Source organism: Acipenser ruthenus, chromosome 24 (genome assembly GCF_902713425.1).
Source record: "Acipenser ruthenus chromosome 24, fAciRut3.2 maternal haplotype, whole genome shotgun sequence".
NCBI classification, from domain to species: domain Eukaryota; kingdom Metazoa; phylum Chordata; class Actinopteri; order Acipenseriformes; family Acipenseridae; genus Acipenser; species Acipenser ruthenus.
In genome coordinates, this window is record NC_081212.1 from 21,825,472 (window position 1) to 21,839,161 (window position 13,690).

A 13,690-nucleotide genomic window follows, 5' to 3' on the forward strand; every position below is an offset into this window, starting at 1 on the left:
ACGGATGGTATCAGAGTTGCCTTGTAGGATGAGTTTGTCAAAAAAAGACCTGTAAGCACCAGTATGTTTGTGCTATGCATATATGTGCACATGCATACACACAAATACTTTGTGAGGTAAAGGTAAGTGATGTAGATACACATCATCATATGGCAATGTATAACATGTATTCCATGGCTGTGACCAAATACTACAAAGCCACATGTAATGATTCAGAAAGCTGTGAAATATCCACTGGTAAGAATTCACCGCTGTTAAGTGTATATTATAACTAGGCTTGCTACTATTCGATTTTTATTTTTTTGCCAAATCGACTTATTTTTGAAATTTTCCCTTTTTTTTTCGATCTTTATTTTTCAATTCAAGCAGAGCATGGGTGAAATCGACCTTTATGCTTAAAAAAAGACCCATACTTTTTATGCCATTGAGAAACATCTCATTTAGAGAAACCCCTTTATCATATTCTACATGCAACAAAACCATAGTTACCAACATTCTAATTGAAATAACATTTGGTCATAGCAGAGCTATACCTTGTATAGATATAGATCCCACACAAACTTAAAAAATGTCTCGAATAAACCGTAGAAAACGCATCATATACAGTGTATTACACAGACTTTTACAGCATACATTTACAAGTAAAAACAATATGCACAGACAGAACAAAACATTGGTGAGTTGAACAGAACTAACTTGCACTTATTCTGAGCTCCGCCTCTCTCCTTAAGCACAGCTAGACTCATTGGAGGCAAGGCAGACTGGCCCGCTTAGTCCTGCCGCGGAGACTTCTGCCGTCGATCAGGGTATTGTGCACAATACTCTAAGTGTTTTCCTCTTGCGCCCCATTTTGAAATCAAACTAGTAACTGTCACCGTATATACCTATAACAGCAAATGCTTCCCTACACCTTAACCTGCTAATTTCAAAGTAGGCGCTTTGATTGACAGGCTATAGCTGACAAATGAAAGTGCACAGTCTGTCTGATGATTGACAGTCATTTAAACAAATGAGAGCATTCTAGCGCCGCTTCAGCCAACGAGATCTGTCAGGACAGGATGAAATGACTGACGGTGAAACTACACCAGCCTATTAAGGAACCACTGATTTGACTGACAGCGACCCCTAGCCATTCAGAGCGGAACGGAGACGGGACAGACAGCAAGTATAAAAACTACACAGACAAGATGATTTCTTAAAATATTATTTTTGGTAAGAAAAAAAAATAACGAGTGGTTTTACCAACGTTTATCCTGTATAAATTTATTTCAGTCTAACTCATATTTTTGGGGAATTCGACGTTTAACTAGCTTTACCGATTACAATCGAAAAGTAGCAAGCTATACTATAACATATTGCCCATATGTGTGCCTTTTATGCAGCCTGGAACCCTTTTCATTTTCATGTTTTGTTTTTGTGCATGTGTTTTGTGTTGTGACTTGTGTGCTATATTGTGTAGTCATTAGAAGACCATGTGGACCAACTCAAACATAACTGCATAGCAGAAGATGGCAAAACCAGCAAGGTAGTAACTCTTTGCCCAGAACCTCACCTTTAGCAGCTGCCTGATATTCAATAGCTTTTGCTGGCTTGATCATTAGTATAAAATAACACATCACTTCTACTAACCGAGTGGGAAACACTTTCTTTAATAAAAAAAAACATATACTACACTGATGTGTAGCTTGATATTGGCAAATCGATTGGGTAACACTGAGACTATATTAAAAGCATGCTGCTTCTTTTCACTTGCAAACTTCACTACACTGTGCATAATTGTTGTCTTTGGATATAGTGATTGGCATGCATTTTTAAATCCTACAGCACCTTATTTAATTAAAAAGACACCTGAATAGCTATTTTGCATGTTATTTATGTATTTTGTTAATACATATTGTTCACTGTATTGTAATGGTACTTGTGTAAATGTGTATAAATCTCTCAATAGCAGTGTTGTAATACAATGTCTTTTAGGTGGAGGCAGACCTTGGTTATCCAGATGGAAAAGCTAAAATCATTCACAAGGAATCTGATATTATAATGGCCTTTGCAGTCAATAAGGTATATATATTTTTATATTGGACTACATTATTTATCAGTGTTCTGAAAGTCTTTGGTCTATCAATAATGAAGTGCCTTGCTTTTTTCTTTACAGGCCAGTAATAATGAAATTGTGCTAGCTTCTACACATGATGTGCAGGAAATTGATGCCTCTGCTCTTTTAGCTGCACAACCATACACCTGGATTGGAGAAGAGTTTGACAAAGAGTCCAGGAGGTACCCGTGGTCCTGTTTCAATTATCTAAATAACTCTATATTAAGCTCTATTCTATAGTTACCTTGTTGACCCACTTGATACGTTAAAATCAAAAGTGGCACGAGGTCGGCAAAGTGTCTTTCATAATTTTGTAGATATAAAGCAATTCTAAGTACAATACTGACTTCTGTTTTGTACAGCTCTGATGATCTTGATCATCGCTCCTCCCATACAAACATTGCCCAGGCAAGTGCACCTCCATTTGCACCCAGTCAGATGCCTGCGTCTGCATCGATGCCCTGGTTAGGCAGTGGGCAAACAAGCACAGGCGCTAATGTGGTATGTAAATACTTCATTGTCTTTTATTTTTGTGCACCGTATGCGGAGATTTGTTTTCAAAGCCCCTGCTTTTGAAATTTGATTTTAAGTTTTATTTCTGTAACATTTATACATTGTATATTCATCAACTGGGGATGAACGGCTGTTTCTTGTTTTTTTAATAAAACATACTTTTAGTAAGACTTTATGTATTCTTAAATTGCAGATCATGAAAAGAAACTTGAATAATGTGAAAAGAATGACATCACATCCAGTTTACCAGTACTGTAAGTATACAATATCTATAAGTGCATAAGGCTTTTAATGAATTTATTCTCCTGTTTATAGATTTTAAAATGGCTACCAATTGGGTCCTGTTTTAATATTAGAAGAACTGTTTTTGTGTTTCCCACTTTTTTAAATTAGATTTAACTGGAGCCCAGGATGGAAGCGTACGGATGTTTGAATGGGGTCGTCCACAGCAACTTATATGTTTTCGCCAAGCTGGCAATGCTAGGGTTACACGATTGTACTTCAATTCCCAAGGCAACAAGGTACATTCTTAAAACATTCATTGTGAACATCATTTCATTTAATACCTTTTGAAATGAAAAAAAATACAGTAATGAAATGATTTAATAAAATCGATAATAGTCAAAATGAATGTACTGTACATGTCATTTGTCCTGTTAAATTGTATGCCTTTGGTAGCTTCCAGTTTGCAGTATGCTACCTGATTCTTCTTGGGTAAAGGAGGAGTTCATGTGGAAACAAAAATAGGCCATCAGGGAAATTAGTTTCATCACATTTGTGTATAAACTGATGTAATCTGCATTTGACACTCATGCCTATTATTGTTAAGAGTGGGGAAATTAAGACTTTCCTGTGCTGAAAGTTGCCTTTGTGCGCCTTTCCTTTTCATCTTAATAGAGTGCGGTTTTATTTAATTTGTTTAATTAAATAGAGGTATTTTTTTTCTTCATTTACTTTTTAAACTTGATTAAGATTGTGGCCAAAGTATTCAATTACAATTAAACCCCTTTTTAGTACTAGAACATTTTTTACAGGGATTTTAGTTTAGTTTTTTGTTAAGGTTTTCAACTTACTTAAGCTTAGGTATCCTTTTTTTAATTTTTTTGTTTTAAAAATGACATTAATTGGTTTGTTTTTCTGTAGTGTGGGGTTGCGGACGGAGAAGGGTTTTTGAGCCTTTGGCAAGTTAACCAAACTGCATCAAGTCCGAAACCTTATTTGGTAAGTAATCAGAAGACATGCACTTACATTTTTTATCCTTTTAAATCAGGTTTTATTGCTGTTACATACACCAAACAACCTTTATTGACTAATTACATTAGCTTGCTTTGTGACTAGTTCATGTCTGACTGTGTTAGTTACAAACAAATGTTGGTAATTTAATGCATACTTTTTTTTTTTTTTTACTTCAACTAAAGCTCTTGAACATAAATAATTAAAAGCTTTAGCACCAATGTTTAACAGCCTTCTTGATCTTAATTTCAGTTGTGTTTATTCCAATATAGAGCTGGCAGTGTCACAGTAAAGCCACAAGTGACTTTGCCTTCCTCACCTCCTCCAGCCTCATAGCCACAACCGGACAATCCAATGACAACAGGTATTTATTTCTGTTAAAGTTGATGCATCAACTTTAAATCAACAATTATATACATTGCCGATAAAAGGTTTTGCTGTATATTCATTGATGAGAAAAGGCAACAACCAACTCAAAGTACTATTATTGGAGTAAATACATTCATATTTGAATTATATTAATTGCTCCGTAGATATGTGAACTAATACCAGTGTTGGTTTTAGGTCTGGTAATGCTTGTTTGCTTTTCTCATTTGCAGAAATGTGTGTTTATGGGATACTCTGGTTTCACCAAATAATAGTCTGGTACATGGTAAGTACATTGTTTAAAATACAAATCTATATTTCCCCTGTATAGATGAATGAGCAACACCTCCTATTTTTATTTAAGTGTATTTAGTTTAACAGAAGTTCTTATCTAAAGGAACAATTACTCAGTTTTTTGAGCATTCAGGCTCAAAATGCAGCCCTTTGTCTGCCTGTATCCAGCAAATCTGCTCTGCTTTAACATAACCAAGATAACAGTGCAATCAAAATGTAACACAAGAAACAAGGTCTACCTACCTGTATATCCTTACAGAGAATGCAAATGTACTGCAAATGGTGTTCACCATGTTTGCTAATGTTTTAACAATTAGGCCCAAATCTTATTAAAAGAGGGTAATGTATTTTTTATATAAATAGATTAAACCTTGCCCTCAGAAGATACTGTTGGTAAATAGTGTGTGCAAAGTGATTCTCACTGAATGTTTGTTTGTTTAGCTTTCCCCTGTCACGACAGTGGGGCCACAGTACTTCAGTATGCACCCAAGCAGCAGCTCATCATCTCTGGAGGCAGGAAAGGCTTCATCTGCATTTTTGACATCAGACAGAGACAGCTGCTTCATACCTTTCAAGCACATGATTCTGCTGTTAAAGCTCTCGCAATGGACTCCACTGAGGACTACTTTATTACTGGCTCTGCAGAAGGAAACATGAAGGTAAGGCAGCAAAACAAAACATTCATTTATTTATTTATTAAATCATTGTAAAATAGTATTATGTTGCAATTATAGTTTACTTATCATTGTGAGATGGTGGTGCATGTGTGGATCAGCACTGTGATGCAGGGAATGCAATATGTACAGCTATGGCCGAAAGTCTTGCATCACCCAGGATTTTAGGATTGAGAATTAAAAAAAAAAAAAATTATATATCAATCAATTAGGAGCATTACATCAAATAAACCATCACCAGGTTGTATTCTGTACATGTATTATTTTAGTGGACTGCAAATACTAGTAAAAGCCGTTTGGGGAAGGTCATGCACATACTTATTTCTTCTATATTTCTTTCGGACAGGTGTGGAGATTAACAGGCCATGGCTTGATTTATTCATTTACAAATGAACATGCCAAGCAGTCCATATTCAGAAACATTGGTGCTGGGGTCGTGAAAATTGAAACTGGGCCAGGAAATCGCATCTTTACATGTGGAGCAGATGGAACTCTGAAAATGAGGGTTTTGCCTGACCGCTACAATGTACCTGCTAGTATATTTGACATCCTGTAAGTCTGAGAATCATAAATTAGCATACAAGGCTTACAAATTCTTAGGCTGTTGATTGTTATAAAAAGTTAAGCTCACAGCAAGTATTTGCAGAGTTTACAACAGATAACTTAAAAGGCATTTATACTTGAAAAAAGCAACATCTGTTCCAGAAACCCTTATGAACTGTATTCATAGGAGAGTTATGCATGTACTGTATTTGTAAAAGCGGTGCAATTACAGGTCAGTGGTAGTGCTATAAAAGTACTTGAAGCAGAAGTGTGTATCTGTTGTATTTTGTGCTCACAGCTGAAACACAGTGGTTCTATATTTATGGTCAGTCAGTGATTTCCGGTGTGAATTGGTCTGCATTTTGTTTCTGCTGCTTGCATCATAGATTAAATGACACCAGGCTCTTTATGCCTGCTGGTAGCAATGAAGGTTATGGTGAAAGGGGAGTTATGCTGTGTTCCAGCATACCGCCATGAAAACTGTTTTGAAATGCATATTAAAGTCTGTTTGGTTGGTTTCATAGCACTCTGGACAATTTATATCATTAAAAGCATAGGAATGTTAAAGTACTCTGAGACCACAATGTTTCATTCCTGTTTTGCACATATAACTTTTTTTTTTTTCTTTTTGCAGACTGCTGTCTTTTCTAAGTTTTTTTTTTAATGATTGCCTTTACATTAGGAATGTAAGGTGTATTGCATAGCAGACAGGGACACAGTACAACACTAGTGTTAGTGGGTTTTTTTATGATTTATTCATACAATTTTAACATTGCACTCAATTTTCGCTGCAAATAGGTCAAGAATTTAAACATACAAAACAGTAAAGAAAACAAGTGTTAATTTACAAATGAATGTCTGGCTTTATCTGGCCAAGTAATAAATAGTTTATTGAAATAGTTTTTAATATATATATATATATATAAATTATTACCACACCCGCTTGTACAAACATTAAAGCTTTTCTCTTATTATTTGCCTGTAACATAGCAGCTGAAAGTCGTATTTTGGTTAAGTGTATGGTATTTATTAAAACACATTTGTGTTTAATACATTATTGGGAACCATGTCTAAGTATTTAAATGTTGTTAACCAACAGTCCTTTTCCTATGTTCCGTCTTTATGTCTGTTTTGTGTATGTATCTTTAGCATTTAATGCTCTGTTCATGAAAAATATTCAAACTGCAGTGTGAAGCCTCTGTGTGAAAGAATGGGTAGTTGTGCAATTGTCAAGGTTTTACATTTGTAAGTTAAATAAATTATTTTAATTTCATGAAAATGCATTTTTCCTGTAATTTTTATTTATTTTTGCTGGTAAACGATTGGAAAGACTGCTTTGTTCAGTGTTCAAGGATGTAAGAGCTTTATCTTCAGAGTTAAGATATTTTTTACATTTATCATATAGGATTCAGTTGTTTGTAAGCAGGATAGATGAGGACGCAACATCTGATTAGTAAGGGTGTCTTGCTCCCATTTATTGGGATTGAGAATAAAAACAATTTTTTTATTAGTTAAGGCAGAACTAATCTAGGATTGGCCGTAATTTAACATGTTGTTTTTTTTTACTGTAACCAGGAGACCGAGCATAATTCTCTTTCACGCAGAATCTCCAACAATGTCATGCACCCCTATACAACATTGTTAATAGGTTTGTTAAAGGACTGCATTACACCAGATGGTCCTTTAGATTAAGAACAGATATTCTGTACAATATATAAAAATGGTAAGTATGTTACAAAATTGGAATGCGATACATACACATCTTACAGTATGCATCTCTAATGCAAACGTATAGCATGTGGCAACATACACATTAAAATAGTATAAATGTACAGCTTATTTAAAAAAAAAAAAAAAAAAAACACTTGACAAAGTTGTTGAATTTAGAAAAGCTGGTCATGCAGTCTGTGTAATAGGATAACTGGTTTAGTCCTTGTAGCAAGCCATGTCCTTTGTTTGAATAGAACGAGTAAAAACAATTACTTTACTAATAAATGTTGGACAATTAAATTAAAATTGAAGATTTTTCATATAAAATCCTCTTTGTTTGACAATCGTTTAAAAAAAAAAAATAAAAATGGCCACTGTTGTACTTTTAAATTTTAAATAAACCTGTTCATGTACAAAATTTAAAAAAATAGTCCACTGGATTGTAAAATTGACATTCAAAAACACTACTTGAAATACAGAAAACAGACAATTGTGTATTATTCAATCGGAGAGAAAATGTACATTATATTTGGTTATATAGCCGTTGTCCCATGTATACAAATGGCGGTCCTTTGGATTATAGGACAACATTGCCAACACACCATTTGATGATCTTAAATCAAAACTGGAGTTCAGAGGCCTCTTTTTCAACAAATCAAAAGCAAAAGTTACTTTTATGTCCTTCGTATCGGTAACATAAAGGACTCCACATGCAATGAAAGCATTGCCGGCCTTCGATCTGGGGTAGGTGGTGTTCATATGCTGGGTAACAGAAAATGTTTTTTCATCCAGTTGAGCTACCATAATATTGTCATCAATGCTTGAAGCATAGATGATCCACAGTCCATTTTCATCCACTGCCACGTTAAAATAGGTCTTCGAATTCTGGAAGAGATAGCTGAGATTGCGGTGCAGGGCATTCTCAATAGTAATTTTTTTTATTGTTGCGGTTTCAAAATCGTATCTGTAAAAATAAACACTGATGATCAATAAAGAACCTTCGGAAACATCTGCAATGTGTCAAAGGGAAAAAACGAAAGATGCCAGATAAAAAGCAATTCTGCCATTTTTTGAGATTAGGGCAAATACTCCCATCTACATTCCTAAATGAAGTCGTAAACAATTTTATTAAAAAACAACAACATTACAATGGTGAGCACTTACTTTGCAATCTTGTATGTGCCGGCAACATGAAAATATAGAGATCCATTGTGAATGACGTGACCACAACCCTGGAAGACAGCTCTTCTAAGGTCGATAACTTTGACATTGCCATTCTGTAAAGACGCTAAGTTGTCATATTCTTTTAATGTCCGGCCTAAAAGCAGACATAAAACGTGTAACATTAGGTAACAAAATGAGTTGTCACGACGATAATTAAAAAAAAAATTTTCATATCTGTAGCAGAAATACTCATGATTGACACTGTCAGCTAGGAAATAGGTCATAGAATTATCTGTATTTAAATTGGTTGCTGGATAAAAAGTACACAGAAATCTTACAATTCAATTTAAAATGTGAAATGTGTTTAAATTACAATGATTCCTGTGGGGTTTACATAAGGAAAGAAAATGTCAGAAACATACCTGAAAAATGCTCAGCAACCCAGATATGTTCATCATCCGTTGATGTGTCCTGCATCCAAGTCCCAAACGTAGTTTCCATTTTTGTTACATTTAAAGTGCAGTTTACAGATTTAATGATGCATTCTGTCAATAAAAAAAAAAATGCTGTGCTTATACTGTAGTTAAACATCAACTGGAATATTGTCAAAGTGAAAACATATTTATACCAGCTTTCTTTAACAGGTGTCCTTCGACTTTCGTTAAATCTTTTCCAGCCAAGGTATCATCATTTGGTACAGCATCTGTCACTGTTCAAAAAGAATGGAAATTGTAACTACTACAATCACTTAGAAGATGAAATTGAGTAGTAGATTTTATTTTTCTTGACTGCTTAGGCATAACCGTGCAGTCTCCAAACATCCTTAACTTGAGTTATGTCTGTTTTAATTAATTAACAGTTTTCGCAAATATCCAAACTATTCTTTTAACATGCATGTACAGTAACTCATGAGTCAAGGGTTTGACACGGGTGAAGTACAGTATAGTGAATGTTTGTTATAGCTTCTTTGGGATTTCTGTTGCGTAGTTTGAAGATATTTGTTTAGATCAAGCGTGAGAAGAGACGTTTCTTCTACTCCTTTATGTAACCTTTGAATACCACTCTGCACTTCAATAAACAATATCCAAAAGAAAGAACAGCCCCTGCACAAAGCACGTCAAACTACTCCTGCATTAACTCTATATGGGATTCCAAGCAGACCATCCTAGCGCCCTTCAGAGCCCCTACATCTGGTTTCCAGTTATGTTTCCCCATACATACCAATGGTGTTTTGCTGAGCCCGTGCTTTGTGACCTTTGTTCCGTGGGGCTCCGGGGGGTCCGGGGGGCCCAGGTGGGCCAGGAGGACCTGCTGGCCCTGCCGGACCTTCTGGACCTTGAGGTGCTTCAATCCAAATGCAGATACCAGAATTAGCAGAAATGCAATACAGCATAGTGCAAGTAGGCACATTTACACTGACTGCTCAGGGTGTTCACAAAAATGGTTTACCGCTACGGAAGACCTCAGCAGACATTAATATTGTAGACACTTTCTTTTTTTTCCTTTCTTACAGGTGCTATTTGTAGCTAAAAGGGTAAAGGTGTTTAAGCTGCATAGTTTGAAGCACAAGAGAACATGTACTACTTGATTGTTCAGAGGCATATTAGTGTTGCTCTGTGCACTAGTCACATAGGTAATCCGTGTTTCATTTTACAACGCATCAGTCTAATTTGCTTCCCCACCTCACTTCTACATTATATTTCTTTGGGTGTCTTTAAAATCAATTTTTACTGTAATAATAAAAAAAAAAATTGTAGTCTGTTACAAAAACAAGTCCTAAATGAAATGCTGTTCTAAACCCCTCTGACTGTATTGAATTCAACACACCCTAATCTCAGGCTTAATGCACATATCCACGTTGGGGTCATGTTTAGCAGCCTCTAGTTCAGTATCTTACCTTCCATTATGACCTCATTGAAGGACTCCCCATTTTCACCCTTTGGTCCTGGTTCCCCTTTTATACCTGGCAATCCAGGCATACCAGGAAAACCTTTTTCACCTGTATCTCCCTTTTCTCCTGGTTCCCCTTTTTCACCTGGAGGACCTGAAATGAAGCACATTTGAAATTGGATGGCACTTGCTCTTCAAGATGCAAGATGAGATGTCCCTTTTAGTACAGGAGACCACACATCCAGACAGAAACAACCAGCATGGAGTACTGTGGTTATTCCACAAATAACCAGGCTAGTGGGTTGTTTACAGCCATCCTTATTTGTAAAAGCAGCACTCAGTGAACACTGAAGGAGTATTATGTTTTTATATAGAGAAACATTTATAAAAAAAAATATGTTTAAATATAAATTTAATTAATGAATTCCTGGAACTACTGTACTTCTATCAAGCTCTGCACCTGCCTAGCAACACAGCGTAATTTGGAACAGTGCGATGCATCCAGGCATTGTGCTGTTGGATTTAAATGAATGCAAGGTAGATTCCAAAATCACTATACTCATACAAAAAACACATCTGATAAGGTATTACACAGGTAAGAAACACAGATGTAATTCACAGCCTGTAAATTAAACAAATCTTAAATTAAATGCTGTTCTAAATTTGTCTGACTGCACTGAATTCAACACCCCCTCCCCCTCCTAGGGCTTACTGTGCCCAGTCACGTCTTGCGTCTAACTGCGTCTTACCTTTCATTATGGTCTCATTGAAGCACTCCCCTTTTTCACCCTTTGGTCCTGGTGCCCCTCTCTCGCCTGTAAAACCTATTTCACAATCTCCCTTTTCTCCTGGTGGCCCGGTCTCACCGGGGGGACCTGAAATATTCAGTACATTTCAAATTATATTAGAAAACTGAATGTGTTAATTCTCGAATTTTCAAAATGACAAGAATGGACATTGTGGTTTCATGCAGGATATTTGGTGGACAGTATATTTTAGAAGAACAGAGATATCTGGTCTATATGTGGTCTACTGTGATGAAAGGCTTTTGTGAACAGACAGTGAATTGTGCCAAAATATCATTAAGCTTGGTCTGAAAACTAGATATATTCTAAGAATCACACATCCAGAGCCTCTATCTGGACAGATACAAACCAGTAGAAAGATACACAGAGGATGTATTTAAGCCACAGTGTATTCCCTTATTCATTGTTCCATTGTGTTTCTGTTTGAATACAGCTATGATAAATGACAGAGCAATGATGGTGGGCACTACTCCTAAATAGTATTCAAATATTCATTGATGGTTTTCTTTCTGTTTTTTCTAAGTCAGTATTAAACCTACAATCAAGAATAAGATTCTGTTTGACTAAACACACTTGGAGAATTCCCCATTGCTTTCCCAGCACAAAAGTAGCAAGGAATTAGCACCCACGTAGAGAAAAAACAAATAACCCAGCCGCCGAGCTTTAGTCATGTGAATCATCGAATTGCAACGTTATGAACATGAATCGTACACTTGTATGAGTAAATCAATAAGGCTGTGATCCAAACACTAACCATCGGATGGAAGTTTGTGTTTAAGGAACATTGCTCCATTTGATTCACACCTATTAATCCCATATTCCTAAACTGTATGTCCCATCAAAACTTTTAAAATCACCATTTAGATGTCAAAAGAAATACACACCTGTGTACAAAAATGTCACCAAACCTCTGACTTTAAATGACTGGTGGCGCATGTACTGAATTTAATAGTTCTGCAGCATGGGTATTTGTAGTGGCTTTTTTAATGACTGTGCATCAGCCTGTAGCAGCTGCACTCTGCACAGTGGTTTTATTTCACATACTGACTGTAGCAATATATTCTAGTCAGTGAGCTCACTATCTTAGAAACCTCATCTAGATACAGAAATGAGCTGTCGTTGTTTTATCTTATTATTTTATTACTAACTATTAGCAAAGGCATTTTAAATTGCAGGAGGGAATTCAGGGAAGGGTTGTCAACATAGTTTTCAATTGCTCTTTGTCTGGGAAAAACAAAACAAACAAACAAACAAAAAAAGTTTCTTTCAAACTTACAATGATAAAGGACATTATTTTCTCACCCACCATCTCGGCAGTAGCTTTTCAGCCATGGTCTGTCTACAGCAGGTGAAATTTGGGGGAGTGGTATTTGGATCTGTTGCTGCTCAGATCATTAATATTGCCCTCCCTCTGGATTGCCTACCTTTCTTCCCTCGTTTCCCCTGGACTCCTTGCAGCCCTGGCAGTCCTATTGATCCATTGTATCCAGGCATGCCATCAAGGCCAGGTGGTCCTTTAGAAGAGCAAGTACAAAAGTACTCGAGATTATATTTGGATTTGAATCATTTTTAAAAGGGGGTGTTGAGTTTACAAATATCTCATGCACCAATTCTGTATAATAGCTTCTTTGTGCGTGATAAACCAAAAAGGGGAGAAATTTATTGATAGTAGTTGTACATTTTAAACTTAAACAATACCATTAGTTATTTCTGGTACAGTATAAGAGTTACACATGTCAAGATATGCTATTTGATGATTTTATTTATTTATTTATATTCCTTACCATGTAGCCCAGGAGGTCCTATTAAGAAAATACAAAGGAAATAAATCGATTAGTTTTAGCATCTTGCCCATTTGTGTCTGTTTCAGAAATCCACTTAAACCAAATACAATTGTACAGTTGTCCCATCCCAGTGAAAACCACATTTTATTTTTTAACTTTATTATAAAGCAATAAACATTGTGTTACATGTATAAAGAATAATTAAGATATTGTATATTAATGTATAGTTTTTACGCAGCACTATAACAGTATGGGTATACTGTGTTATCATTATCCCCATCATCTTCTGTCTCATTGTTCCCTTATAACACATTAACAGAAGCATTCTTTATTGTTTATAACATATCCTTAAATGTGTTACCTATAGCTATGTTACTGTTCATTTCATTCCATACCTGTTAAGCAAATTCCTTTTGTGCTATTACACAAATCCACCATCACTCGGACCTACAATGACATTAAAATTAGTGTGTCCTATATTCCCATGGAGAATACACAGTTGATATATACGTTATACCAGAAATCTGCAGACCATCAAGAAAATAAAAGAATAATCTGAATTTTAAACCAGCAATTGGCTAAGTGGAGGGTGGACATTTTTCTACGGTAAATCAAGTT

General features: G+C 35.7%; 2 protein-coding genes across 6 annotated transcripts in view; one reads left to right on the forward strand and one right to left on the reverse strand.

The window, feature by feature from the left end:
• Positions 1–6,997, forward strand: part of LOC117429425 (dmX-like protein 2) — a 44,953-nt gene extending 37,956 nt beyond the window's left edge. For 3 of the 5 annotated variants that reach the window (XM_058998698.1, XM_058998700.1, XM_058998699.1), the window contains 11 exons: positions 1,460–1,525; positions 1,975–2,061; positions 2,156–2,277; positions 2,458–2,596; positions 2,802–2,862; positions 3,002–3,129; positions 3,752–3,829; positions 4,114–4,205; positions 4,441–4,493; positions 4,943–5,160; positions 5,522–6,997. In XM_058998698.1, coding sequence (XP_058854681.1) covers positions 1,460–1,525; positions 1,975–2,061; positions 2,156–2,277; positions 2,458–2,596; positions 2,802–2,862; positions 3,002–3,129; positions 3,752–3,829; positions 4,114–4,205; positions 4,441–4,493; positions 4,943–5,160; positions 5,522–5,731 — 1,254 coding nt within the window. In that variant the 3' untranslated portion in view covers positions 5,732–6,997. The remainder of the gene's footprint in view (positions 1–1,459; positions 1,526–1,974; positions 2,062–2,155; positions 2,278–2,457; positions 2,597–2,801; positions 2,863–3,001; positions 3,130–3,751; positions 3,830–4,113; positions 4,206–4,440; positions 4,494–4,942; positions 5,161–5,521) is intronic. The other 2 variants (XM_058998701.1, XM_058998702.1) reach the window with 1 other exon arrangement.
• A 132-nt stretch (positions 6,998–7,129) lies between these two features.
• LOC117429426 (gliomedin-like) overlaps positions 7,130–13,690 on the reverse strand; it is a 57,852-nt gene continuing 51,291 nt past the window's right edge. Inside the window, exons 4-13 of the mRNA XM_058998703.1 lie at positions 13,468–13,519; positions 13,073–13,090; positions 12,713–12,802; positions 11,232–11,357; positions 10,490–10,636; positions 9,814–9,936; positions 9,221–9,301; positions 9,015–9,137; positions 8,593–8,746; positions 7,130–8,392 (exon numbers count right to left, since the gene is read on the reverse strand). Coding sequence (XP_058854686.1) covers positions 7,930–8,392; positions 8,593–8,746; positions 9,015–9,137; positions 9,221–9,301; positions 9,814–9,936; positions 10,490–10,636; positions 11,232–11,357; positions 12,713–12,802; positions 13,073–13,090; positions 13,468–13,519 — 1,377 coding nt within the window. The 3' untranslated portion in view covers positions 7,130–7,929. The remainder of the gene's footprint in view (positions 8,393–8,592; positions 8,747–9,014; positions 9,138–9,220; positions 9,302–9,813; positions 9,937–10,489; positions 10,637–11,231; positions 11,358–12,712; positions 12,803–13,072; positions 13,091–13,467; positions 13,520–13,690) is intronic.